The sequence below is a fragment of the Bos taurus genome, chromosome 5, assembly GCF_002263795.3.
Source record: "Bos taurus isolate L1 Dominette 01449 registration number 42190680 breed Hereford chromosome 5, ARS-UCD2.0, whole genome shotgun sequence".
NCBI classification, from domain to species: domain Eukaryota; kingdom Metazoa; phylum Chordata; class Mammalia; order Artiodactyla; family Bovidae; genus Bos; species Bos taurus.
The window spans coordinates 47,180,888-47,208,347 of record NC_037332.1 but is presented as its reverse complement, the minus strand read 5'-3'; the positions used below and the strand labels follow the sequence as shown (position 1 = coordinate 47,208,347).

Genomic DNA, 27,460 nt, shown 5'->3' with positions numbered 1-27,460 from the left:
ATTGATTCTGAAGTCCATCTGGAAGAATAAATGAAAGAGAACAAGCATGACTCCTTCTAAGCCCTCCACCCTCTATTTTAGTCAAGACACAAAGTCCATTGTAAAATAAAACTACTGTAATTAAAATAGACTGATAAAAGTGCTGAAGTGGTATAGACAGATGAATGGAACAAAAAGTCAAGAAATAGCCTAAGTATAAATGGGAATTAGGTTATCGTTAAGATGGCAAGTAGCATCCTTTTAAAAAATAATTAGAAAAAATAATAAAAATAATTAGGCTTTCACCATATCTAACAACAAAATAGATTCTAGGTAAAGGTTTAAAAATAGGTACAGAATTTAAAAAGGTAAAAATAATTACTAAGCAATTCACAAAAGAAGAAAAGCAAACACTAAATAAACAAAGATACCAATTTTTACCTAGCAGATTGGCAGTGATTTAAAAAGCTCATAATATCCACAGACAGTGAGATTACAGTAGGGAAATAAAGATGCTTCTATTCCACTGGTGAGAATATACAAAATTGATATGTCCTTTCTGGAAGATGATTTAACAGTATAAAACAGATGCTTGAAAATATACCATTTTACCTAGACACTCTATTCCTAGGAATTTATCTGAAGGAAATAATTGAATAACCACACAAACGTGTATATAATGGTGGCAATTGCAACATTTTGAATAATAAAGATATGTTGCTGTTTAGTGTCTAAGTCATGTCCGACTCTTGCAACTCTATGGACTATAGCCCGCCAGGCTCCTCTGTCTGTAGGGTTCTCCAAGCAAGAATACTGGAGCGGGTTGCCCTTCCCTTCTCCAGGGGAGCTTCCCAACCCAGGGATCGAACCCGTGTCTCCTGCATTGCAGGTGGATTATTTACCACTGAGCTATCAGGGAAGCCCAGTAAAGATATTAATGACCACTAAAATGTGATGAGAGAGACAATGAATTCTGTAAAGGTTAAGAATTATTTTAATGACATGAAAAAAATGACATTCGTAATATACTGGCAATAAGCAAGGTTGTGGTACTGTGTGGATATTACAATTCTATGATATATTTGTACATAATATATACAGTCGTGTCTGACTCTTTGCGACCCCGTGGACTGTAGTCCACCAGGCTCCTCCGTCCATGGGATTCTCCAGGCAAGAATACCAGAGTGGGTTGCCATTTCCTTCTCCAGGGGATCTTCCCAAACCAGGGCTCGAACCCGGGTCATCTGCATTGCAGGCAGATGCTTTAACCGCTGAGCTACCAGGGAAGCCCCTATTATACATTTGTACATAGAAAGGAGAAATTTACATAGACTCACCAACAGTTGCTTTCTCTGGTTTTGGGATTATGGTTGGTTTCTGTTTTTGTCTTAGGTGTTTTATGAAATTTTCTTGCCAAGAGTATATATTACTTTTATTATCATGAAAAGTACAAACTCTATGTCCCTTTGCAAAGAAGTGTCAAGAACAGTGCTGAGAGTGGAGTCAATAACTCAAGAGGAGAGCAAGTGCCTGCATCACACTCCAAGCCATTGACAAGTGCCAGCTAGATGGTGTTTCCTCTCTGGATTCAAGGAGAAACACTGACACAGAACAACTCTTTCTACACCGAACCTCAAAAGAAGAATGAAAATCCTTGTCACGAAAACCAGCAGCGTTACTGAACAAATTACAATATATTTTGCACTTCAATTGCATAGATAATGTAGACACTCAAACTGCAGTTTCAGAAGCAATCCCCACATCGTGTCTGCCCATTTATCAAACCATGTCAAATACCATAGTCAGTACAACTTAGCTTTGAGGAACATGCTTTTTTCTGGTGTGGGACTACGTCCCATTCATAGGAATCCTCACATTACTCTGTCTTTTCACTTATGAAACAATAAGAAGCTGTTTCATGTACTCTAACTTTACATATCAAGCACTAATATGGTAGATATCTTTTTCATAATAATCTAAGACTGAAATCAATAAATACCACCTTACTTTTGTAACACAATATTCTTTTGTACACATAATCTAAAGCCTCCAACAAACCATGCTCAGTGGAGAAGCAGGCATTTTTACTATTATTATTGTTTCTATATATATAGAAAAAACTTACTATAAGAGTTTATTTTCCCAAGGGTTTCTCAGTCAATCAGCCACAATTCAGCTTCACACCCAGTATTGCTTTCATAGTGGCATTTTTTTTTTTGGCTGTGCCCCATGGCATGTGAGATCTTAGCTCCCCAACCAGGGATCGAATCTGTGCTGCCAGCAATAGAAGAGTGGAGTCTAAACCACTGGACTGCCAGGGAAGTCTGAGGTGTATAACTTTTTTCAGCTTCAAATATGAATGACTATTTTTCAATGAGAAATACTGGAGTTGACCAATTTTCTTTTTCTGCCTTCTATATAATATAGAATTGAATACTTATGGAGATGTCAAATTCAGTCTTCTCATATTGACAAAGAAACTAAAGCCCAGGGAGACCAAGCAACTCTTCTCATATCTCAAGGGTCATTAGCAGGATGGGAGCCAGACCTCAGTCCCCTTTCTCTATTGTAAGTACTCACTGTGCTGCAGAGAGAGCCTGAGCACCCTACAGCCACCGCCACGTACAGACTGCACCACACATACTGGATCCCACAATAAGCCTGTGAGGAATGATGCTGATGCTGGTTAATATCATTCTCATTGCATAAAGGGGTAATTGTCACTTGGAGAATTCAAGTGACTGCGAAACACTTTTAGCCACAAAGCCCAAGGCTTTATACCAAGGCCAGAACTTTCTCCCTCTGAAATCAAGACTAGGATATGCTTTTTCTAGTTAACTCTCAATTTGAAGGAATCCACTGCTGAAAAAGTTTTGGAAACTTAAATTTATATAGCAATCTGATAAAAACACTCACATACTGTAAGACAGTTATTTCCCAAGGAAGAATATCTTTTAGATCATATATCTTCTCAAAGCATCAGCTTTCTACAGAGAAATTAAAAATTGAAGTCAGAGAATAATGAAAGCTTACCCCTGTTTAGTTTAGCAAGAAATTCAAGAGGGCTCTGATCCAGGTTAACCTTTGTATCATTAATTTCAGGAAGCTCACAGCTTAAATGGAAATCATCAATGTAAGCTTCTAGGGCTTCAGAGGCAGAAGAATATGGCTTTTCTTTGTATTGGATGGAACCATCAACATTAAAAGCGATGCTGTTGAGGACTAAAGATGCTGGAACAGAAGATTCAGAAGTGCTAAAGTGATGTTTCTTAACTGACTTTGCCATTGCTTTCTCAAATGGGCTGCAAGGTCCATTCATTTTCCAAAAATCTCTAGACATAAAAAAAGGTGTACATGATTTCAGTTAATACAGGAATGGGTGATAATACTCACAGGATCCTTGCTAATCTTTGTATCCTACATATTTGCTTTTTTACAAATGAAATTATTTTTTATTCCTCTTTATGTTTTATGAATAGTACACTCTCAAGCAATGTTTGTTGATTGACAGTTTCACTGCCATGGCCACAAGTGTGAACTGGACTTTGTAAACATGAGGAACTAAGAATTGAAGCCTTGTTAGGTAAAGCACGAAACAGAGGGCTTGCCTTCCTGTATTTTTAGTTTTCCTCAACTGTGTAAGTAGTTCTGGAATCTTGAGATAAATTTATTCACCACATGAAGACACGACAAGCCTTCAGAATCATGAGAGAGTCTTCATTCCATACACTTGTTCCCACCACACTGATGAGGCAGGGAAAGCACATGTGAAGACAAGAAGACAACCACAGTGGGCCCTGGCACAACAGTGATGGCAGAGACCAGGGAACAAGAGGACGTGAGTGCAGACAGGAGTAGGATTTAGTGTGGGCATTGGGCCCTGTGACCTTGTCACTCTGACCTCAGTGCAAGAGTTTAGCAGCTATGGACCTCTTTATTATCATCTTGCACGAACCACTTACTCTCTACAATAACTACTAAAAACAGGCATTGCAGTACCCTCATTTTCAAAATAAGATTAGAGTAACACATGGAGAATACGTATCTTGTTCAAAGCTAAAGGGAAACAACAGCCAAGGTTAATAGCCAAGGTTGAACCTCAGCAGTCAGATTCCCAGGTCGAACTTAACCACTGCACTTGACTACCAGACCATTGCCCCACATGTGCCGAAACGGCCTGTGTAACCTGTAATGTAACTTGTAATCTCTAAATGTCAGCCACATATAATGTGCCAGCAAGGACTACCAAGGTTGGGTGCCTAAATTCTGAGGTCTCTTATTTCTCTCAAATGCTTAGAGAGTAGTCACTGGTGTGTGCAAGGGGAAATGCCATGTATTTGATAATAATATATACATAAGTGTCAAAGAGAGAGTACTCACTTTTTGAGTCTTTGAAATTCAAGTGGATATGCTGAATTTTCAGAATGTTACATTATATGACATCATAGTACTTACAATTTTCACCTGTGGAATGTTTTTCTAGTTTCTTCTAATGTAATGGAGTTAAATAGAAGCCTTTGACAACCAGAATAAAACTATGGATCATCTTCCCACAAAAATGCACATTAATAAATACAAACACAATGGGTTCTAGGGTTCCAGAAGCTCAGGCATGCCCCCTGCCCCCATGAATTCTAAATTAAGAACTTCCATCTAAAGAAAGTGATTGGTGGGGAAAGAAACAGAGGGAAGGAAGGACAGCTAGGAAAAGAATGATCAGAAGATCCTTACCAGGAGTGGAACAAACTAACCTGATACTACACATTCTTGGAGATACAATGATAAAAAATCTTTTGGCTTTAAAGGCCCAGCTTAAAATGCTCTGTCTTTGTAAACCACGGCCATGGTCATCTTCCTCCTTCACCTTCTCCTCTGGATTGAAACAAAGTGAAAATGTTAATCGTTCAGTCATGTCTGACTCTTTGTGACCCCATGGACTATAGCCCACGAGGCTCCTCTGTCCATGGGATTCTCCAGGCAAGAATACTGGAGTGTGTTGCCCTTCCCTTCTCCAGGGGATCTTCGCAACTCAAGAGATAAAACCGGTGTCTTCCGCATCGCAGGCAGGTTCTTTACCATCTGAGCCATTAGGGAAGCCCCTCCCCTGGATTTGTCAGTATCAGGGGACTTTCTAGGTGGCGCTAGAGGTAAAGAACCCGCCTGAAATGCTAGATAGCATATTAAAAAGCAGAGACATTACTTTGCCAACAAAGGTCCATCTAGTCAAGGCTATGGTTTTTCCAGTAGTCATGTATGGATGTGAGAGTTGGACTATAAAGAAAGCTGAGCACCAAAGAATTGATGCTTTTGAACTGTGGTGTTGGAGAAGACTCTTGAGAGTCCCTTGGACTGCAAGGAGATACAACCAGTCCATCCTAAAGGAGCTCAGTCCTGAGTGTTCATTGGAAGGACTGATGTTGAAGCTGAAACTCCAATACTTTGGCCACCTGATGTGAAGAACTGACTCATTTGAAAAGACCCTGATGCTGGGAAAGATTGAAGGCAGGAGGAGAAGGGGACGACAGAGGGTAAGATGGCTGGATGGCATCACCGACTCAATGGACATTGAGTTTGGTTTAACTCCAGGAGTTGGTGATGGACAGGGAGGTCTGGCATGCTGTGGTCCATGGGGTTGCAAAGAGTTGGACACGACTGAACGACTGAACTGAACTGAAATGCAAGAGACTTTAGAGATGTGGGTTTGATCACTGGGTGGGAAACATCACCTGGAGAAGGAAATGGCAACCCACTCCAGTATCCTTACCTGGAGAATCCCATGGATAGAGAGAGGAGCCTAGTGGGCTACAATGCTTGGGGTTGCAGAAAGTTGGACACGACTGAAGTGACTTAGCACACAGCCCAATTATTTACCATTACAGACAATGGGCTTCAGAAGGAGGAGATGAGAGTTAATCTCAGTTCTATCCTTTATGAGTTTATGCCTCCATCCTTTCCCTCGGATATCATTTTAAATTTTAAATTCTGCTTAATAACACTTAGCCCATGCGGTGGCTTTTTTTGATCTTCTGCTGTTTTGTACCAGGACGGCCACATCAGGGGTAACATGTTGAAATAATTTCAAAACAACTGGAAAAAGCTGCTGCCCTTCACTTGCATCCATACCCCTCAGCGTGCCTTCTTGCTACTTCAGCTCTAACCCTCTACTCCCAGAAGCCCTCAGACCTTTCCATGATCCAGCAACTGAAGGGGTACTGCCTCGCCCTCCAGGACTCTGCTCCAGGCTATGGTTCATGCCCAATCTATTTGGTTAGTGTCTGGACATACAGAGTGCTACATGTTTTGAATTTGACCTCTGAGAAGCTGTTTTTCCTTTCCTCATCCTTGGTGCTTGGCCTCTCCACTCTCATATGCATTGTGGTTTGACTTACATGATAGCTGGGTGTCTCCTTCCTTCTCTAAGTTTAAGCAAAATAAGGAATGGGTGGTAACCCCAGTTTTCCAGCCCATGGCAGTTGCTTGATAGGTGATTGTTGAACTTAATTTCAGTCAAAATGTTCCTTTCACTATAAAGCATTCCTGTGTGATTACTGCAGTTGTGAAAATGCTCTGAAAGATGGAGTCCTTTGGGTTTATTAGTAGCTATTGAGATGCAACAAAACAGGTGAATAGAATAATATATTTAAATCAAGGATTTAATGAGAGAAGGTCTAAAATGCACCAAGAGCAAGAAGTTAATGAGAGACTGTTACCCATGCTGGGTTCACTTACGGCAGCTCCTTCACACCAGACTGTTCAATATGTACTAACAGTTCAAAATCCAGTTCCAACTAGACATTTAAAGGCTTTTTTTGTATCATCTAATTTTATGAATAACACTGTAAAGGAAAGTTGATAACTAAGTCTTTCTAAAATAAGATATAGGAAAACTCAATGTATAAAATATGTTAATGACCCTAATAACTGAACACTATAAATATGAGTTTATTTTGTGACTTTCCTTTTACAATATACATGGCAATGCACAAATTCATTTCTTAGTTTCTCATCATTATAGACTCATAGAAGTCAAGCAAAGAAAGGGATGATCATTCTTGTTTAAAAAGCAAGAATACCATTTGCAATAATTAAGAAAAAAGAATCAATACATTTCCTAACCATAAATCAAAGAAAATGCAGATTGTTCAGATATTTCCCCTGGCAATGTCATGTTTGAATTTGGCCTGGCTTGATTCTCTGATAGTATTTTAAAAATGTATTCAATCCATAAAATCCTCAGAGTGCATCCATCTACCACCAGGCAACTGATTCTAAAAAATAGAGAAGATTACGCATAAGAGGAGTAAAAAAAGTCATCAGCTCTGTCTCCCTTATCATTTTAGGTTAGATTAGACAATGGCACCCCACTCCAGCACTCTTGCCTGGAAAATCTCATGGACAGAGGAGCCTGGTGGGCTGCCATCTATGGGGTCGCACAGAGTCAGACACAACTGAAGCGACTTAGCAGCAGCAGACTCAGTCAAAGCAGTGAATCCCTGAAGCCAGAGCAGAGAGAAAGGACCAGAGATTTGCACAAAGTTCAGTTTCCCTCTCTCATTAGCTCAATTAAACACACCATTATTGATCGCCAATGTGCAAGGGGACACACTTAGCACTGGATAGGGATACAGTGATGGGCTAGATGTTCTCTCCCTCACAAGGAGCTTGAAGTCCAGCAGGAAGGATAAAAGCAGCATATAAATGAGTATCACCCAAGGAAGGGCACGTTAAATGGCATCGAGTGCCCCCAAGGGCAGCTGGAACACAGAGAAGAGAGAAATGACTTCTGTCTGGTGGAACAGGGGTAAGTTTCCTTTCGGACACAGTATTTAAAACTACGACTTACAAAAGAGGTAGGTTTCAGACCCATGGAAATGAGGAAAATGGATATGTTAAGAATAAAGAATAACAAAGTCAAAAGACATCGATATAGAAAAACCACATACATAACTTAGATGGAGAGGTAGATCCAAATTTCTTGGGTTGTCAGATGGTGACAGAAAAGGCTGGAGATACTGTATCCCACACTGTATGGAGCAAAGTGGTGAGTTTTAGGGTTAGGTATGACATCAATTTTAAAGAAAAGGAACACTGAGCCTTAGAAAGCTTTGAGAGAGCCCTCAGGGAATACTTCTGACACATCTTCATTTGGGCTTCCCTTGTGGCTCAGCTGGTAAAGAATCTGCCTGCAATTCGGGAGACCTGGCTTTGATCCCTGGCTTGGGAAGATCCCCTGGAGAAGGGAAAGGCTACCCACTCCAGTATTCTGGCCTGGAGAATTCCATGGGCTGTATAGACCATGGGGTCACAAAGAGTCAGACACGACTGAGTGACTTTCACTTCACTTTCACAGGGAATACACGTAGTGAGTGAGAGATCTGAGACTGAAAGCTTCAGAGCTCATATTCTTTCTATCACATCCCAGCATTTCCTCCTCGAATGTTTTTCCCCCAACATCTGAGTGAAACCAGTATAGACTCTCCTGGCCACTCCTTTCCTGCACCCCATCGTGCTCAGCTTCACATCCAAGTGAGAGTACCCCATCCCACCTGTGCAGCACCCAGAAACTGGTACCCCATTTTATGCCATTCACAGACTGATGCTTTTACAGGTCTGCTTGGGTCCTCTAGCCAATGAGATATCTCAATGGTCAGGGTCCACCTATTGATCTCAGGATGATGAGGGAGAAAAGAAGCGACAGGGCAGAAATATGCCTTAATTTTGTGGGGTTCCTCCAGGAAACTAAGTAATCCAAAAGCACATTTTATGAGAGATATTATCTTATCAGTTGTCAGTCTTCTTCAGAGGAAATTTTGAGCTCTCAAAGAGCAAGCCATGAACATGCTATGTTTTGGAATATGAATTTTAGCAAAAGATAGAGTGATGCAACTTCAGTTTTCTCAGTAGAAGGAAGCTAATGGAGATACCTCAAACATTATTTTAATTGCCAGGCAGTATGACAATATCCTTCACTGAAGGATAGTTTACACAAACTGTCACTTAGATCATAGGCTGATCTTAACCACTGAGAAAGAATTCAAGAAGAAACCAATGCTTGAAACACATAGGGCATTACATATTAAAGATACTCTCTTTAACATTTGTCTGCTAGCAACTTGGTGCACAGTATATAATGGATACCAACATATACTGGTGTGCTCGCTGGGTCTTGCAGTTTTGGGTATGTAATATTTTACAGTAACAGATTTTTAAAAAATCTTTCATTTATTAATTTTTCTGGCCTTGCTACATGACACTTGGGATCTTAGTTCCCTGACCAGGGATGGAAACTTGTGCCCTGTGTAGTGGAAGCTCAGAGTCCTAAGCACTACACAGCCAGGAAGTCCCAGAGTAATGGCTTATCACAGTACTGTATAAAACTCTTCTACAAACCCAACTGGCAATCCCCTATGTACCTGAGGATTAAATGCCTCCCTCAAACGCCGCCTCCTCCTCCTCATTTATTCAACAAACATCTAATGTAAATATAGGAAGGTGATACAGAGCAGAGGTCAGGGGTCAGGCTTGGGTACCACATGGACTAGTTTCAAAATCAGCTGCAAGACTTTGAACAAAATACTTAACTTCTCTGTCCCTACACTTCCTCATCTCTAAAATATGGTCGTAATACCTGACTCACAGCACTGTTACAGTGATTACAGGGGACAGTATGGGTGATGCTTAGAACAATGCCTAATTCCATGGAAAGTGCTCAGGAAACATACTTAGCAATTTTTACTTTTATCGCTGCCTAGTGTATGTTCGCATATATTACCTACATGTGTTAGATCCTCCAGCCACTCCTGCTAGAACATTCATTTCCCATTGGGATGCATATCTTGTGGTTTTGTTGGATTCCACCTTTCCAGACAGAGTGGTGTAGCAACTCTGGAGTATTAAGCACCATAAAAAGAAACATAGAATTTCACTCAATATATCCATTAATCTCCTTAAATTCACAGCCCATAAATGAAAGGATTATCCTAAAGCAGGATTGATACTTAACTCATTTCACATTCTAGAATCTTCTGTAGAGCCCAGGAAAGTCAGAGGCTGGAGGAGAGGTATCAGCAAAATTTAAATTATTTCCTAAATCTAAAGCTTTAAGCACTATTGTGTTCTGCTCTAGGGACTGTTTTTCTTCCTACGTCATTTAGCTCCCTCCACCAAACATTTTCCATTTCTATTTCCAAATCAGAATGCTCACAATTATTGTTCTTTTTAAAAAGCATGGATATGAGCTCTTCAGCAAAAATAGCTGCCACAAGACTTTAAAAGATGTTATTCACTTTAATACACCATGACTAATTGGGGGAAAAACAGCAAACAAGCATTAGGATTGTGTCCGTAGGCCTGTAACCATTCCCTGGCTCTCCGAGTTAAGCAGAATTCTATAATACTGGGTAATGAACAAAAAAATTCCTTTGCTTGGTAGAAACCTCTATGGACACAATTTTAAGGAGGAGGAAGGAAAGCTTTTACTCACTCTTTCTAAAGTAAATAATATCATCCATCACTTCTGAATACTATGTTTTTTAAAGAAAAAGTATTAGAATCAGGACAGAAGCACATGGAGCTACCCAGATCCATTTCCCACTACAATGTGCATTGTATTTTAAGAGTTTTATAGCAAAGGTTGTGGTATCTGGAACTGACTGTGGTAAAAATTAAAATACTAAGAAGCAAAAGGAGTTTTTGGTAGCATGTTCAAATTGAATGGAAGAGAAGTATTTCATTTGTGGGGAAAGGTGAAAATTTTTATTAATGAAAAGTCAAATGATATGAAGCAAGTCTTTATTTCACTACTCAAATATGCAAGTCCTGAAGTAGGGGCTCTGGAGGAAATCAGGGAAACACAGGAGAGAGTTCTTTGCCTTCTTGAATATCATGAAGCAGATATTCATAGCAGAAGAGAGAAAACACGAGTTTGAAAATTAACTGACATTGGGCAGGTAGTGTTGGGTTGTCAATGAGTAAAGTCAACAGTAAGTGGAGACTTTGCACAGCTGGGCTTCCCAAGGTGGTGCAGTGGTTAAGAATTCACCTGCCAATGCAGGAGACGTGGGATTGATCCCTGGGTAGGGAAGATCCCCTGGAGAGGGAAAAAGCAACCCACTCCAGTATACGTGCCTGGAAAATTCCATGAAGAAAGGAGCCTGGTGGACTACGGTCCATGGGGTCACAGAGTTGGAAACGACTGAGCAACTAATACTTTACTTTGCACAGTGGATGCTGGGAAAGCATCTCACCTATGAGCTGGGGTCCATGTCCGCATGCTCTCCGGGTGCTCTCCCTCTCTGGGACCAGAGCTGATTTGACTCACCAGAAGTCTTACTTTTCTTCTTAGAATGTGATGGAAGATTTCCACTCCACTGACACTTTTTAATTAATTTTTTAATTGGAGTATAGTTGCTTTACAATGTTGTGTTGGTTTCTGCTGTATAGCAAAGTGAATCAGTTATATGTATACCTATATCCTCTCTTTTTTTGGGTTTCTTTCCCATTTAGGTCACCACACAGCATTAAGTAGAGTTCCCTGTGCTATCCAGTAGGTTCTCACTAGTTAATATGTAGCAGTATATATATACATCAGTCCCAATCTCCCAATTCATCCCACTCCACTTCCAGCCCAACCCCAGCCCCCAGCATCCATACATCTATTCTCTTTGTCTGTGAGGGGGAGATACACTTTATAAATCGAGACGGTGATACCTAAGTGCCAAGAAGAGAAGCTGAATTTGCTTTGGGAACATGGCAGCACAACAATGATGTGATGCACAAAAAGTCAACTGTGTTACACAGGATGGAGAAGAGGGGGAGTGTGGCGGTTGCCGGGCATTTGGCAGGTGACGAGAGTGGTAGATGATGATGTGTGTGCCGTAATGATGCAATGAAAATGCAAAGAGACTCATAAAATATTATTTTATATTGGCATATACTTGATTAACAATGTTGTGTTAGTTTCAGGTATACAGCAAATCGATTCAGTTATACATACATATGTACATATTCTTTTTCAAATTCTTTTCCCATTTAGGTTATTACAGGATACTGAGCAGAATTCCCTGTGCTGTACAGTAGGGCCTTACTGATTATCTATTTTACATATAGCAGTGTGTACATGTCAATTATAAACTCCCATTCTATCCCTCCCCCCTTGCACCTTAACCATAGGTTCATTCAGAAAGAGATGTTTTGAAGGCAGATTTTGAAAGTAATGGACTGGATTAGTCCCCAGGTATAAACAAGAGGGAAAACTTAAATATTTTAAGTCTGGGAGGCTAGTGCCACTAAAGCAATGGTGAAAATTAGAAAAAGCATTCTCTCAGGAATAAGGGAAAAAATATAATTTTATCATGTTGTTTTTTTACATCCTTACCTTATTTCATATCAATTTAAAGTATTGTAAGCAGGATGATGGAGAAAACATGGGATGCTTAAGTCTCCCATCATCAGGATTTAACAAATGCTTACATGTTGTCAAACTTCCATCAGATATTTTTAAATAAAGTGTTGCAAATACAGCTACAGTCCCACATCTCCATCTCATTTTCCTCCCTTCTCCCCGAGAGGCAACCACTGCCCTCAGTGAGTGTTGTTATCCTTTGGCTTTGGAGGTTTTTATGCTTTTCCTATAATTGTATGTTTCTATAATATATAGTATTGCTTTGTGTGCCTAGAATATCACATAAAATCATTCTGCATATTTCTTTGCAACTTGAATTTTTTCTCACTATTATGCCTTGAACATGTATTCCTGCTGATTCAATTAGTCTTGGTTTACTGATATATCATAGTGGAAGGAAAATAAATACACTGTAGGTCAGGTGAGACACTGGACTTGTAAGTGTTGATTCAAAGCCTATAATACTACAGGCAATAATTGAATGATGAATATGGATTTGTTTTCCAGGCTAGGGGGAGGCATCCACTAGATTTAGTCCTTTGGTGCAATGGTCCCATACTTCATTTATCTTTGAAAGCCCCATAACACTAATCATGATGTAACACTCAACAAATGTTTGTTAAATGAATAAATGGATGAATAAACATCTTTTTTTTGCTACAGGACATGTAATGCTTAGCTTGGAAACTAGCAACCACATGCAAAATCTGAACTTTAAGTGAATTGTATTTGCCAACACAGTATTTTTTAAACAGAAGCAACATTTTATCCTTTGGAGGGTGGACAGAATGAAAAGCACAATCACAGAAAGTTAACCAAACTGATCAGGGACCACAGCTTTGTCAAACTCAGTGAAACTAAGAGCCATAATGTGTAGGGCCACCCAAGATGGATGGGTCATGGTGGGGAGTTCTGACAAAATGTAGTCCACTGGAGAAAGGAATGGCAATCTACTTCACTATTCTTGCCTTGAGAACCCTACGAACAGTATGAAAAGGCAAAAAGATAGGACACTGAAAGATGAACTCCCCAGCTCAGTAGGTGCCCAATATGCCAGTAGAGAAGAGTGGAGAAATAACTCAAGAAAGAATGAAGAGACAGAGCCAAAGCAAAAACAACACCCAGCTGTGGATGTGACTGGTGATGGAAGTAAAGTTTGATGCTATAAAGAGCAATATTGCACAGGAACCTGGAATGTTAGGTCCATGAATCAAGGCAAATTGGAAGTGGTCGAACAGGAGATGGCAAGAGTGAACAATGACATTTTAGGAATCAGCGAACTAAAATGGACTGGAATGGGTGAATTTAATTCAGATGACCATTATATCTACTACTGTGGGCAAGAATCCCTTAGAAGAAATGGAGTAGCCCTCAGTGCCAACAAGAGAGTCTGAAATGTAGTACTTGGGTGCAATCTCAAAAATGACAGAATGATCTGTTTGTTTTCAAGGCAAACCATTCAATATCACAGTAATCCAAGTCTATGCCCCAACCAGTAATGCTGAAGAAGCTGAAGTTGAATGGTTCTATGAAGACCTATAAGACCTTCTAAAACTAACACCCCAAAATATGTCCTTTTCATCATAGAGGACTTGAATACAAAAGTAGGAAGTCAAGAGATACCTGGAGTAACGGGCAAATTTGGCCTTGGAGTACAAAATGAAGCACGGCAAAGCCTAACAAAGTTTTGCCAAGACAACGTGCTGGTCATAGCAAACACCCAATTCCAACAACACAAGAGACGACTCTACACATGGATATCACCAGATGGTCAACACCGAAATCAGATTGATTATATTCTTTGCAGCCAAAGATGGAGAAACTCTCTACAGTCAGCAAAAACAAGACCGGGAGCTGACTGTGGCTTAGATCATGAACTCCTTATTGCCAAATTCAGACTTAAATTGAAGAAAGTAGAGAAAACCACTAGACCATTCAGGTATGACCTAAATCAAATCCCTTATGATTAAACAGTGGAAGTGACAAATAGAGTCAAGGGATTAGATCTGATAGACAGAGTGCCTGAAGAACTATGGACGAAGGTTCGTGACATTGTACAGGAGGCAGGGATCAAGACCATCCCCAAGAAAAAGAAATGCAAAAAGGCAAAATAGTTGTCTGAAGAGGCCTTACAAATAGCTGAGGAAAGAAGAGAAGCAAAAGGCAAAGGAAAGATATACCTATCTGAATACGAAGTTCCAAAGAATAGCAGGGAGAGATAAGAAAGCCTTCCTCAGTGATCAATGCAACGAAATAGAGGAAAACAATAGAATGGAAAAGACTAGAGATGTCTTCAAGAAAATTAGAGACACCAAGGGAACATTTCATGCAAAGATGGACACAATAAAGGACAGAAATTTTATGGACCTAAAAGAAGCAGAAGATACTAAGAAGAGGTGGCAACAATACACAGAAGAACTATACAAAAAAGATGTTAATAAACCAAATAACCATGATGGTGTGATCATTCACCTAGAGCCTGACATCCTGGAATGTGAAGTCAAGTGGGCCTTAGAAAGCATCACTACAAAGCTAGTGGAGGTGATGGAATTCCACTTAAGCTATTTCAAATCCTAAAAGATGATGCTGTTAAAGTTCTGCACTGAATATGCCAGCAAATTTTGAAAACTCATCAGTGGCCACAGCACTGGAAAAGGTCAGTTTTCATTCCAATCCCAAAGAAGGGCAATGCCAAAGAATGTTCAACTACTGCACAATTGCACTCATCTCACATGCTTAGCAAAATAATGCTCAAAATTTTCCAAGCCAGGCTTCAACAGTACATGAACCGTGAACTTCCAGATGTTCAAGCTGGATTCAGAAAACACAGAGGAACCAGAGATCAAATTGCCAACACCCGCTGGATCATCAAAAAAGCAAGAGAATTCCAGAAAAACATCTATTTCTATTTTGTTGATTACACCAAAGCCTTTGACTCTGTAGATCACAACAAATTGGAAAATTCTTAAAGAGGTGGGAATACCAGACTCACCTGACCTGCCTCCTGAGAAATCTCTATGCAGGTTAAGAAGCAACAGTAGGAACTGGACATGGAACAACAGACTGGTTCCAAATTGGGAAAGGAGTATGTCAAGGCTATATATTGTCACCCTGCTTATTTAACTTATACATCATGCGAAATGCTGGGCTGGATGAAGCACAAGCTGGAGTCAAGATTGCCGGGAGAAATATCAATAACCTCAGATATGCAGATGATATCATCTTTAAGGAAGAAAGTGAAGAGTAACTGAAGAGCCTCTTGATGAAAGAGGAGAGTGATAAAGCTGGCTTAAAACTCAATATTAAAAAAATGAAGATCATGGCATTGGTCCCATCACTTCATGGCAAATAGATGGGGAAACAATGGAAACAGTGAGAGACTTTATTTTCTTAGGCTCTAAAATCACTGCAGATGGTGACTGCAGCCATGAAATTCAAAGACACTTGCTCCTTGGAAGAAAAGCTATGACAAACCTAGATAGCATATTAAAAAGCAGAGACATTACTTTACCAACAAAGTTCCATCTAGTTAAGGCTATGGTTTTTCCAGTAGTCATGTATGGATGTGAGAGTTGGACTATAAAGAAAGCTGAATGCTGAAGAATTGATGCTGTTGAACCATGGTGTTGGAAAAGACTCTTGAGAGTCCCTTGGACTGCAAGGAGATCCAACCAGTCCATCCTAAAGGAAATCAGTCCTGAACATTCATTGGAAGGACTGATGTTGAAGCTGAAACGCCAATATTTTGGCCACCTGACGTGAAGAACTGACTTATTTGAAAAGACCCTGATGCTGGGAAAGACTGAAGGCAGGAGGAGAAGGGGACGACAGAGAATGAGATAGTTGGATGGCATCATGGACTTGATGGACATGAGTTTGATCAAGCTCTGGGAGTTGGTGATAGACAGGGAATTCTGGCATGCTGCAGTCCATGGGGTTGCAAATAGATATAACTGAGCAACTGAAGTGAACTGAACATTTTTAAATTGGGAGGTTTCCTATTAAAAACCAGATTCCTTGATTTTATCACAAAATCTAAATATCTGTCAATACCAGGCTTGTGCTCCTGCCTGGCAACGATCAAGGTGAGGAGCTACAGCCACCCTTTAAACAGACCATGTATTTCCGAAGTAACACCACAACTTCCTTCCAACTGTTGTGACACCAAGGCCAACTGTCAGCTCCCCACAGATTATTGCCTGCACTGTTGCTTCCCTTTCTTTTGGAAATTTTTCATTGTATCCTAGCCTCTAAGAAAGAGAGAAAAATACAGATGGACTAGAGGCCACAGTGATTCATACAAAATTGGAGAAAACATACTTCCTTGAAAAGACTGTGTCCTTAGGTGTTTAACATCTAAGCAGTGTGTCCAGGTCAGTCTAGGTCTTTGGGGATGGCACTTACTTATTTATTAAATAGATATGAGATTCCTGGCTCTTGTTGTCATTTCAGTTGCAGTTCTCTTTACTCAGATTCTTTTAGTATGCAGTATTTATGTAAGAAACTTTGTTTAGCTTTTTAGTATTTAGTCTCAAGAAGTTTTTATCCCAAACAGAAACTCCTAATAATTTGAAAATCCTCCTAATCTCTATTTTCTCTACTAGAATAATCCAATAGGTCATTGACCTATTAGGTCACTGGGTCAATGACCCAATAGTCATGACTCTGGCAGAACTTAAGAGCACATCTAATATTTCTAAAAATTGAAATTGTAGTTTGATTTAAAATGAGAAAATATGGGAGTGGGTCACTTTATCTCTAGCCTAGCATTGCCAGTGGTAGGGAATTAATCGAAAGGTTAGATTTGCTTTATCAAGCTGTCACCTTTAAATGACGTAAGACAACTCTCTAATGAAAATTTCTCCAACAAAGATGCATCACCAGCAAGGGTCCTGACAGAAGACAGATAATGGGCTGTAAGCATGTGGTGTGATCCCTCAGAGAAGGCCCTCTAAGACTTCAAGAGGACCCCTAGGCAAAGAGAAACATTTCTGTCTTTTGGAGTCGCTTTCCCATGGACAGAGGAGCCTGATAGGCTACAGTCCATGGGGTCACAAAGAGTCGGACACGACTTCACTTTCACTTTCACTTTGGGGCCCAATCCTAATAGCTGGACAGAAAACAGCATTAGACAAGGTGATGAGGACATGTAGGCTGTGATTTTAAGGGGGTATCCTTGTGGTCGAAAATCCAAGCTTTAATCTTCTGCTCAAATGAAATAAGTCCTTTTAGGTTCTTCATAGCAATAGAAGATTATTTTTATTGAGCTATTGGTCTTTGATTAGAAGGTTTTTTCCCCCAGGCTTAAAACCAAAGGACTTCTAACTGTTTGGAGAAGTAGATTCTAAAAGCTATGCCTGTGTGCTTCAGTTGTGTCTGACTCTTTGTGACCTCTGAGTGTAGCCTGCCAGGCTCCTCTGTTCATGGGATTTTTCAGGCAAGAATGCTGGAGTGTGGGTTGCCATGACTTCCTCCAGGGAGTCTTCCGGATCCAGGTATGGAACCTTCGTCTCTTTAGTCTCTTGCATTGGCAGGTGGGTTCTTTACCACTAGTGCCGCCTAGGAAGCCCCTATACGTTGGCAGGCAAGTTCTTTACCACTAGGGCCCCAGGGAAGTCCCTCTAAAAGCTGCACCATTCCTCATTCTCTGCTAGATGGGTTTGACCAGGTTTACTACCAGCTAAGGCAGGTTTCTTTTTCATTGCATTTAAAGATTCCCCCTCCCCCACACACATATGTACCAAACTGCCAAGGCAATTAATAAAATCTTCTTAGATGGATAAGAGAAAGACAATACACAAAGCATGAGTGCTACAGTCTTCCAGGTAATAGGAGGGACTCTATTTTACATGATTTTCAAGTTTAGTCTTCATTATTTGAAAAAGCTATTTGTTTGGGGGATTTAACTTAACAGAAGCAAAGACACTTGAAATTTCATAATAGTTTACAGTCTTCTCTCACCCTTAGAAGGTAATTCCTTCCTGATAAGCCTGTAGGAAGGCAAATTCTCAAGTTTAAAGCGCACTTATTAGTGAAATTAATGGTATACAATGATTTCAATAATTAACAAACAATATGCGTGATTAAGAATGTTGATTGACATGTTAATGCAAAAAAAAAAAAAAACCCTCAGAGAGGTAGAGACAAAATGAATCAATAAGAACAATGAAAACAATGCACAAGATTACTGCTACCATTAATGAGCAAATTACCTTGAGAACTAAATACAATCTATGCTGACTGTAGATCTGAAAGAGGGCTCCCTTAGCAGCTTGGAACCATCCTCATAAACATGAAAAAATGCCTAGAAAGTAAAGTATGGTACTAAATAAGCTTGAAGTCTTATATTCTTGTAATCTGTACTTTTACAGATCCTCAGGGGAGCAACTGCATATGGAGATGATAAACAATCAACTTAAAATCCCTATTTAAAAAGTAGTTCCTCAACTCTTTGCTTGGTTTCCCTCTGCTCTAATGATATTGGCCCCTTGATGAGCTTTATGTACCAAGCACATTACCTCAGGGCTTTTGCATTTACTGTTCTTTCTGTGTAGAACACTTCTTCCTCCAGACACTCACATGGCTTTCAGGTCTCAGCTCAGATGTCATCTCATCAGAGACCATCCCTGATGAGGTGATATCCCCACCTCAAATAGTGCCGTCCCCCTTTAACTTCTGCATAACACTGAGAATCTACATTTATTAGTGTATTTGTTTATTATCTGACTTTACCATTAAGAGTTAGGCTCCATAGTTTAAGAGAGACACTTGTTTTGCTCATTGTGGTGTGAACCTCTACCACTCAGCTTTATCTGACATTTGAATGCTCAATAAATACTTGTGAAGGAATGAATGAAGCTGTCACTGCACATTCCTTTTTGAAAACAACTTTGTTCTATTTCCTTCAAAATGGAACATTTAAAAGCTACACTTCCACATGCATGTAATACAGTGTCACACAATTCTTGAGGATGTGAATATTAAGGTACTATTTCCATTTTTCATTTACCAGACTCAGAATCGACTTTGATTTAACACAAACTGTATATATATACACTGAATTCAATCTAAGAGAACAATTCTTTTTCCTTTCAAATGGTTGTTCACTCTGGCAGTGTATCTAGTATGTCCTCTAAACATGGACATTTAAAAGATATATTTCTTGAACGACCCAGTTTTGTACCATGTACCCACTAGAGATTCAATAATATTAACTCCTAGTGAATTGTTGCCATGTAATTCTCCTGTAAACTCTTTCCAGTGGAAAAGAAAAAGGAGTTATACCTGGATTTTAGAGCATAAAAATGGTCGTTTACAACACAAACTCCCCAAATATATCTCAAGTTAACACACTGGTTCTATACACAAAATAAACAAAGGATTGTTTTTCTGTTAAAAGATTCTGTTTGCTGAACAAAGATAGCCATCAAAATAAATTGATGTTCTTGCTTCTTTAGAGAGAAAAACTAAACTATCTACAGTTTTCTAAGCTTCTCACATTGGTGACTACACTGCATACAATTCAACAGCCTCAGCCCAACTCTCCTCTGGTGAACTGTTGGCCCTCGATAAGGATAAGGAATCAATAATGTATCCTCATTAGAATTTTCCTCATGTATCTTGAAACCTTAGAGATAAACAACAAGAACTACTGTATAGCACAGGGAACTATATTCAATATCCCGTAACAAACTAATGGAAAAGAATATGGAAAAGTATACACACACACACACACACACACACATATAACAGAATCATGTTGCCATACAACAAAAGCTAACATGACTTGTAAATCAACTATACTTCAATTAAAAGTAAACCAAAAAATATTTCTAGCATTCATACCCTACAATAAGAGCTAAATATTAAATATTGAAATCAATATCATAACAGACTACCCATTAAAATGATGTGCCTACACAGTTAAATAATTGCTAGCATACTAATATTAAAAAAACTATCAAGTTGTTTCTGTGTTACAGAAAAACATTTAATGTTGTCTGAGGCAAGGAAGAAAAATAATTACATCCATGAGTTATCCTCTTATTGATATTTTAAGTCAAGGACCTATTCCTCAGCTAATGACCTAGTTTCAATTGATTATCATTAATCCAGGGTCTATTACTAAAACTATGTACATTGTACAATTACTCCAAATGCTAATATTTCATAAGAACATGACACTAGACCATATTTGTATAAAATTTTACATAGCACTTTCACATACAATTTTCATAAGTCATTTTCACTCTACTATTTCATACTAACACATTTCTGTTTTAGAGGGAGACAGGTAAACAGAGACTAAGTTACTAATTTAATATCAATTAAATCTCATGTATTTATATATTTATAGATTGCCTGATATGTCCCAGGCATTTTTCCAAGTGCTGAGGATACCAAGAGGAGTAAGATATGGGCTGTGCCCATTACAATAGTGACTGCTTAAGTATGGGGAAAAAAATGTATTTTTGCACAGCATCAAATAAATTTGTGTGCACATATTTGTATATGTATATATGTGTATTCAAGTATATGTATTATATATATAAATTATACATATCCATTACATATAAACAAATATTGCAGATTACACAAACATATATCTTCTGATCTAAGTCATTAGTTATACTCTGAATACACGTTAAGTACACAAGTTGGAATGAATGTTATAACTTTCAGGAAGATAAAGGTTTAAATATGCAGATATATGGTGGCTTTACTAGAAGCCCAGAAATATGCTTAAGTGTCCAGTTGTGATGAAAGATCTATGACCTTATAGAAACTGATGAATATTTGAAGAAAAATGGCTTCTATAGAGTAATCAGGAAGCAGGATTATCTCTTAAGAATAGAGAGCAATCTATGCAGCGGATTTAACTTCCTGTGTTAAATGTCAGTCCACCAGAGAGGTCAAAGTTCTGCCCCTAGAGATCTGAGTCTTAAGCAGATTTTGCTCATCTAGACTTTCCAATGAAAAAGGTCAAATGCGGGAGTGGTGAAACCACTGAAGTCCCTAGAAGTTAGTATCTCAAAGCAGAGACTACTTCTCTTCTAAACAAACAAATACTAGCCCTGAAAGTGAAGTTCTGTAAAAATGAAACCCTGGTGAGATTCTGGAAAATAGGGGAAATGGCAAAGAAACCCAAACCAACCATTCCCACTACAATTTTTCAGTTTGATTTGGGGACAGCCCAGTCCAGACAATTCATCATAGTGTTCATTATAATCTCAGATGGACTTCATTTGAATATCAGACACTATATAACATATATTTTTCACTCAGCATTGTCTAAAATTTCACCAAGTGATGGAAAAGACAATTGCAACATTTTCTTTTCCCTGCACTAATATTTTTCTGAGTCCTCATTTAAGTTTAAGCATCATATAAAGCACTCTCTCAAGGCTTTACAATGACCAGCTTCCTATTTATACAATTACCCATCCATTGCTTCTATCGCTCTGCTCTTAAAGATATTTTAAGGAAAATGATTAATTTATCCTCAAATGAATATTTAGTACTTCATACAACTATTCTAAGATTTCACCATATGTATCAGTTGAACAGTGAAATTTATAACATGTAAGGTTCAGATGAAGCAAAATCTTTTCTTTCTCATCAGTAACAATGCAGCCTTTCCCACTCTGGGCTCAGTGAGAGAAGTAAGCCCTAATATTTTAAGGTATTCATACCCCTGCACATGTAGAATGACACTAATTGTGTATCATCCTTTTAAGGATTAAGAAATAAATATTCAAAATATATTCTGTCTTCTGTGTTTCAGATGAGGAGCTAGGCTGAGAAAGATCCAGATTCACTCCATTCAAAATATTTTTCTGGAGAGGGTTCCCTTCTAATCACAGCTGACCAATATCTACTCATCTTGATGGCCCCTTTGTTATTTTTCAGTTCACTGCTGAAGTCAGGAAACTTCCTTCCTTCCTCTCCCTCTTCTTTACCAGCTTCCCTGCCCATTTCCCCACTCTGCTCTCCCGTCAAAAGTTTGGACAGGTTAAACAAAGTTTGGAGGGTATCATGCATAAACTGTTTAACTTTGAAATCTTTTCAGAGCAACATATTCCCTTGGAGTTGGGGGAAGGGTTTTAGTAAGTTTCTGTGGATATTTTTGACTGAGAAGAACTGAGGTTCTTGTGTGTTGCCATCTGAGTTATAAAGTCCCCAGAAGGAAGGAGAGAAGTACATGTTTCTTTAGATAGTTGGGTGAATTATTTCATGATGATTTCCCCACATTTTATAGTGGACAGGCCTGTCTCTTCCTAAAATTTGGTTAAAACAAACCAAAACATATTTTCCTTATGTATTTATTATTGAGGGAACACTGGTTTATAACACAAATAAGTTTTATGTGTATAGTATTTTGACTTCAGTGTGCTCATACCAAACATTAGTTTCCATCTATTACCATACTATTGATCCTCTTTATGCATTTCACCCTCTTCCTTCCCTCTGATAACTACTATTCTGTTCCCTGGATCTACGTGTTTGTTTTTGCTGGGTTTGTTGTTTGTTTTGTATACATCACATAAGTGAAATAATATAGTATCTTTCTCCATTGGACTTATTTCACTTAGCATAATACTTTTTAGGTCTATTCAAGTTGTTGTAAATGGCAGATTTCATCTTTTTATAACTGAGTAATATTAAAACTCAACATTCAAAAAACGAATATCATGGCATCCGGTCCCATCATTTCAATGCATACAGATGGGGAAACAATGGAAACAGTGACAGACTTTATTTTCTTGGGCTCCAAAATCACTGCAGATGGAGACCACAGCCATGAAATTCAAAGACACTTGCTCTTTGGAAGAAAAGCTATGACTAACCTAGACAGCATATTAAAAAGCAGAGACATTACTTTGCCAACAAAGGTCCGTACAGTCAAAGCTATGGTTTTTCCAGTAGTCATGTATGGATGTGAGAGCTGGACTATAAAGAAGTCTGAATGCTAAAGAATTGATGCTTTTAAACTGTGGTGTTGGAGGAGACTCTTGAGAGTCCCTTGGACTGCAAAGAGATGAAACCAGTCAATCCTAAAAGAAATCAATCCTGAATATACATTCGAAGGACTGATGCTGAAGCTGAAACTCCAACACTTTGGCCGCCTGATGGCGAAGAGCTGACTCACTGGAAAAAGACCTTGATGCTGAGAAAGATTGAAGGCGGGAGGAGAAAGGGACGACAGAGGACGAGATGGTTGGATAACATCACTGACTCAATGGACATGAGTTTGAGCAAGCTCCAGGTGATGGTGCAGGACAGTGAAGCCTGACATGCTACAGTCCATGGGGTCTGAACAGCAACAAATATCCCATTGTGTGTGTGTGTATATGTGTATGTGTGTGTCTGTGACCTAAGTCACTCAGTCATGTATGACTCTTTGCAACCCCATGGACTATAACCCACCAGGCTTCTCTGTCCCTGGGATTCTCCAGGTAATACTGGAGTGGGTAGCCATTCCCTTCTTCAGGGGATCTTCCCGACTTAGGGATCAAACCCAAGTCTTCTTACACTACAGGCAGATTCTTTACCGTCTGAGCCACCAAGGAAACCATACACACACACACACACACACACACACACACACACACACACACACACCCCACATCTTTATGCTTTCATCCATTGATGGCCACTTGGGTTGTTACTGAATCTTGACTGTTATAAATAATGCTGCAATGAACATAGGAGCACATATATCTTTCTGAATTAGTGATTTTGTTTTCTTTTGACAAATGCCCAGTAATGGGATTGCTGGATCATATGGCAGCTCTATTTTTGATTTGAGGAACCTCCATACTGTTTTCTATAGTGGCTGCACCAATTTACATTCCCACCAAGAGTACATGAAGGTTTTCTTCACTTCCTCTCCAACACCTGTCATTTCTTGCCTCAAAAACCTCTTTAAAATTATTCCATCATTTCCCTCATGTTGAAAAGGATCTCAGGATAATATCTTTTTCTCCAAGAATTATTATGATTCTGTCCCATGCGTCTGTGTCTTTTCTATCCGGCCATTTGCTGTATGGCTTTCTTGGCACGCTAATTCCTTCCCTGTGGGCTCTCCTTTCAAAGTGGGAAACCACCTTATATTTCATTCACAGTGCAAAACTATGACTCATTTTCTTCACAAAAACAAAGAAAAATAGTAAGTCTGGGTCCCTCAACCTACTACCTTGCACTAGAGAGTCAGTTTTTCATTGTTGATTACTGCTCTCCCCTTGCTCTCTCACACTGAGACGAGGTAAGACTTTTTGTCGTGTTCATTGATCTTTTTTGCCTTTGATTCTGTAAACAGGAACTATCTATGAGTCAAGCTGTACACTCTTGGACTACAGCCCACGCTATTCACACTTTTTCAAAGGGTATACTATAACACCACTGTTAGAATCAGTGTGGAAAAGAATGCATGTCTGATAGATCAAATTCTAATTCTAAATAGTGTAGCATCCCCCTTCCTGTTAACCTTAATCAAGGTAACTTGATAATGTCTTGAGCTCAATTAGAATTATGCCCATAGGTTCTCTGAACTAAAAGTTGATCATATGCCACTGTTTCATTATCAAAATATATTTATTGATTTTTACTATAAAGAATTTAGCATAAGATATAATAATATGTATTATATTATTTGGCAGATATTCTCTCCTATATAAATGAAAAACCGAATCTCCACCCCAAAGTTCACTCATTCAGCATTCTGAGGAAGGGCATACTTTGTACAGAACTCAGTTTGCCAGATTCCTCAGGAAGTTGCTGCTGTTGATGTTTAGTCACTAAGTTGTGTCCGATTCTTTTGCTGCCCCATGGCCTGCAGTCTGCCAGGTTGCCACTTCCTTCTCCAGGGTGATCTTCCCGAGCCAAGGGTTGAACGCATGTTTCCTGCATTGGCAGGCAGATTCTTTACCATTGAGCCACCAGGGCAGCCCAGAGGAAGTATTTACAGTCAAAAGTAGACAATGTCTGAAGGTCTTCTGCCTCTTTCATTGTCTGGGTGGGCCAGTTTATAATAGTGCCTTTTAAATGCTATGGATTAAATCATTTATCTAGTGCTCATGACACAGATCCTATATTGACTTGAAATGATTTGACAGATTCAAACCACAGACAGCTCTGCACTTTGGAGGGGGAAGAGATGGGGAGGGAGTCTCATCCTTTAGCTACAGACATTCCTGCATTCTATTTCCCCGTGAAAGTGGGAGGAATATGTTTAGGAAAGAATTCGTCAGACTCCTAAGTTTTGGTAACAGGACACAAACTGTTTTCTACATTTCTAAAGCCTGTATCATATTGGTCTAACTTTATAAATGAAGCTGGAGAATACTGGCACCTGAAGCAACTCTGATGGGCTTCAGAAAATTCATCTTCCAGTACCTGCCAACAGGTATCTGAAACAACTAGTTTTGAAAGCTGCTGTCACGGGTGCTTGTTTGCTTGCTGTCTTCCAACCTTTACCGAGAAAACGAAAGTTTTCCAAACTCTGCTATCTGTAGTGTTAGTGTTTGTTGAGGAAGTGTTAGTTGCTCAGCTGTGTCCGCCTCTTTGAAACCCCATGGACTGTAGTGCGCCACACTCCTCTGTCCATGGGATTCTCCAGGCAAGAATACTGAAATGGGTAGCCATTTCCTTCTCCTGGGGATATTTCCCATCCAGGGATCAAACCCAGGTCTCCCGCATTGCAGACAGATTCTTTACCATCTGAGCCACCAGGGAAGCCCCAACTTGAGGGAAGGTCTCATCATTAAATAAATTGGGGAAAAACTGGGTTAAACAAAATTATTTAGCTCTATTTTCTATCAAACTTCTAAGTCTCTTTAATAGGCTAGTATAATTTTGAATCTATGAAAGAACAGAGTTACAGTTTATTGCATTTTCCAAGACAATTTACCTTGAACTTATTTTTTATCAAATAACTATTAACATCGAGTATAATTATTTTTCTGAAGAACAAAGATTGGGAAACTCTCCAGAAATCAATATGTCTTGACACTACTAACCACATTTCCTGAAGAAATTACTTCCCTGCATTATGATATAATATGATGCGCTTGCCTTTTATAGTCAGTAAGAGAAAGAGTTTTTAAAATAAGCTTTCTTTTTGCCATAACATAATTACAGCATCTATCACACCTTAGATAAACATTGATAGTGTTCATTCCTTCCAGAATTTCTTGCCAGCTACTGATTATATCTACAGGTTTTTTAATGGGCAATGAGACTAATAAACAATAAGAGCTTTCCCCACCTTTGAATGCTAGGAAGCTCAAACTCAAATAAATGCACCTAACTGTATAACATATTCTAGGTTGCTGAAAATTTTTCTTTTTAAATAATGTTTAATGTCTTTGTATTATAATTGGGTATCCTGATGCTTGGCTTATACAATTATAACTGGGTTAATAAATTCCACCCTAATAAATGCAGTGCAGAATATCAAGTGTGAAGATTTAATTCAGATAAATTGTACAGAATATCTTGTTCAGTATCTCAATCATGGTAAACACGGTAGCCATGATTATTATCTATGTTAATATCACTTTTGCCTTTCTCTTGTTAATGTTAATGGTAGAGAAGAGTAAAACATAAAAAGTAAAAGTTACCTTTCTTATTATTTCTCATCCTCACTCCCAAACCTCAATAGGAAACGTTATTTTTTTATTGTTTCAGTTTCCAAATTTCTGAAACTACCAAAATAAATGTTACCATTTCTTCACTTATCATTTTTAAACAGTGTTTGTTAATGTTGTCTATAAAAGAGGGAAATTTGCATATTGGTAGTTCTTGTATTAGCTATATTTATGAAGTAGAAATAGTGTATTCTTCATCTTTGGCTTTTTAAAATAAACATTTTATTGTACACATACGAAGTGCAAGATGAAAAAGGGAACAGCTATGTGAGTTTTCACAAAGTAAACACACCCATGTAACCACTGCCCAGATTAAGACACAGATCGGCACCAGTGTCCCGTAAATTTCCTTCTTGTCTCCACCATCTTGATTTCTATCCTCATTGCTTGATTTTGAGTACTTTTAAACTTTTTAATAAATCAATCATTT

General features: G+C 38.9%; 1 protein-coding gene and 1 non-coding gene across 9 annotated transcripts in view; both read right to left on the bottom strand.

The window, feature by feature from the left end:
• The window catches only part of GRIP1 (glutamate receptor interacting protein 1), a 309,369-nt gene that overhangs the window by 266,935 nt on the left and 14,974 nt on the right, over positions 1 to 27,460 (bottom strand). For 7 of the 8 annotated variants that reach the window (XM_059886942.1, XM_059886943.1, XM_059886944.1 and 4 more), the window contains exons 1-2: positions 4,360 to 4,381; positions 3,013 to 3,311 (exon numbers count right to left, since the gene is read on the bottom strand). The exons of the other annotated variant lie outside the window; for it this stretch is intronic. In XM_059886942.1, coding sequence (XP_059742925.1) covers positions 3,013 to 3,298 — 286 coding nt within the window. In that variant the 5' untranslated portion in view covers positions 3,299 to 3,311; positions 4,360 to 4,381. Of the gene's footprint in view, positions 1 to 3,012; positions 3,312 to 4,359; positions 4,382 to 27,460 lie in introns of those variants that run through there. 8 annotated transcript variants of the gene reach the window in all.
• On the bottom strand, positions 1,194 to 1,265 carry TRNAC-GCA (transfer RNA cysteine (anticodon GCA)). The gene has a single exon. It is a non-coding gene; the product is annotated as a tRNA-Cys (tRNA).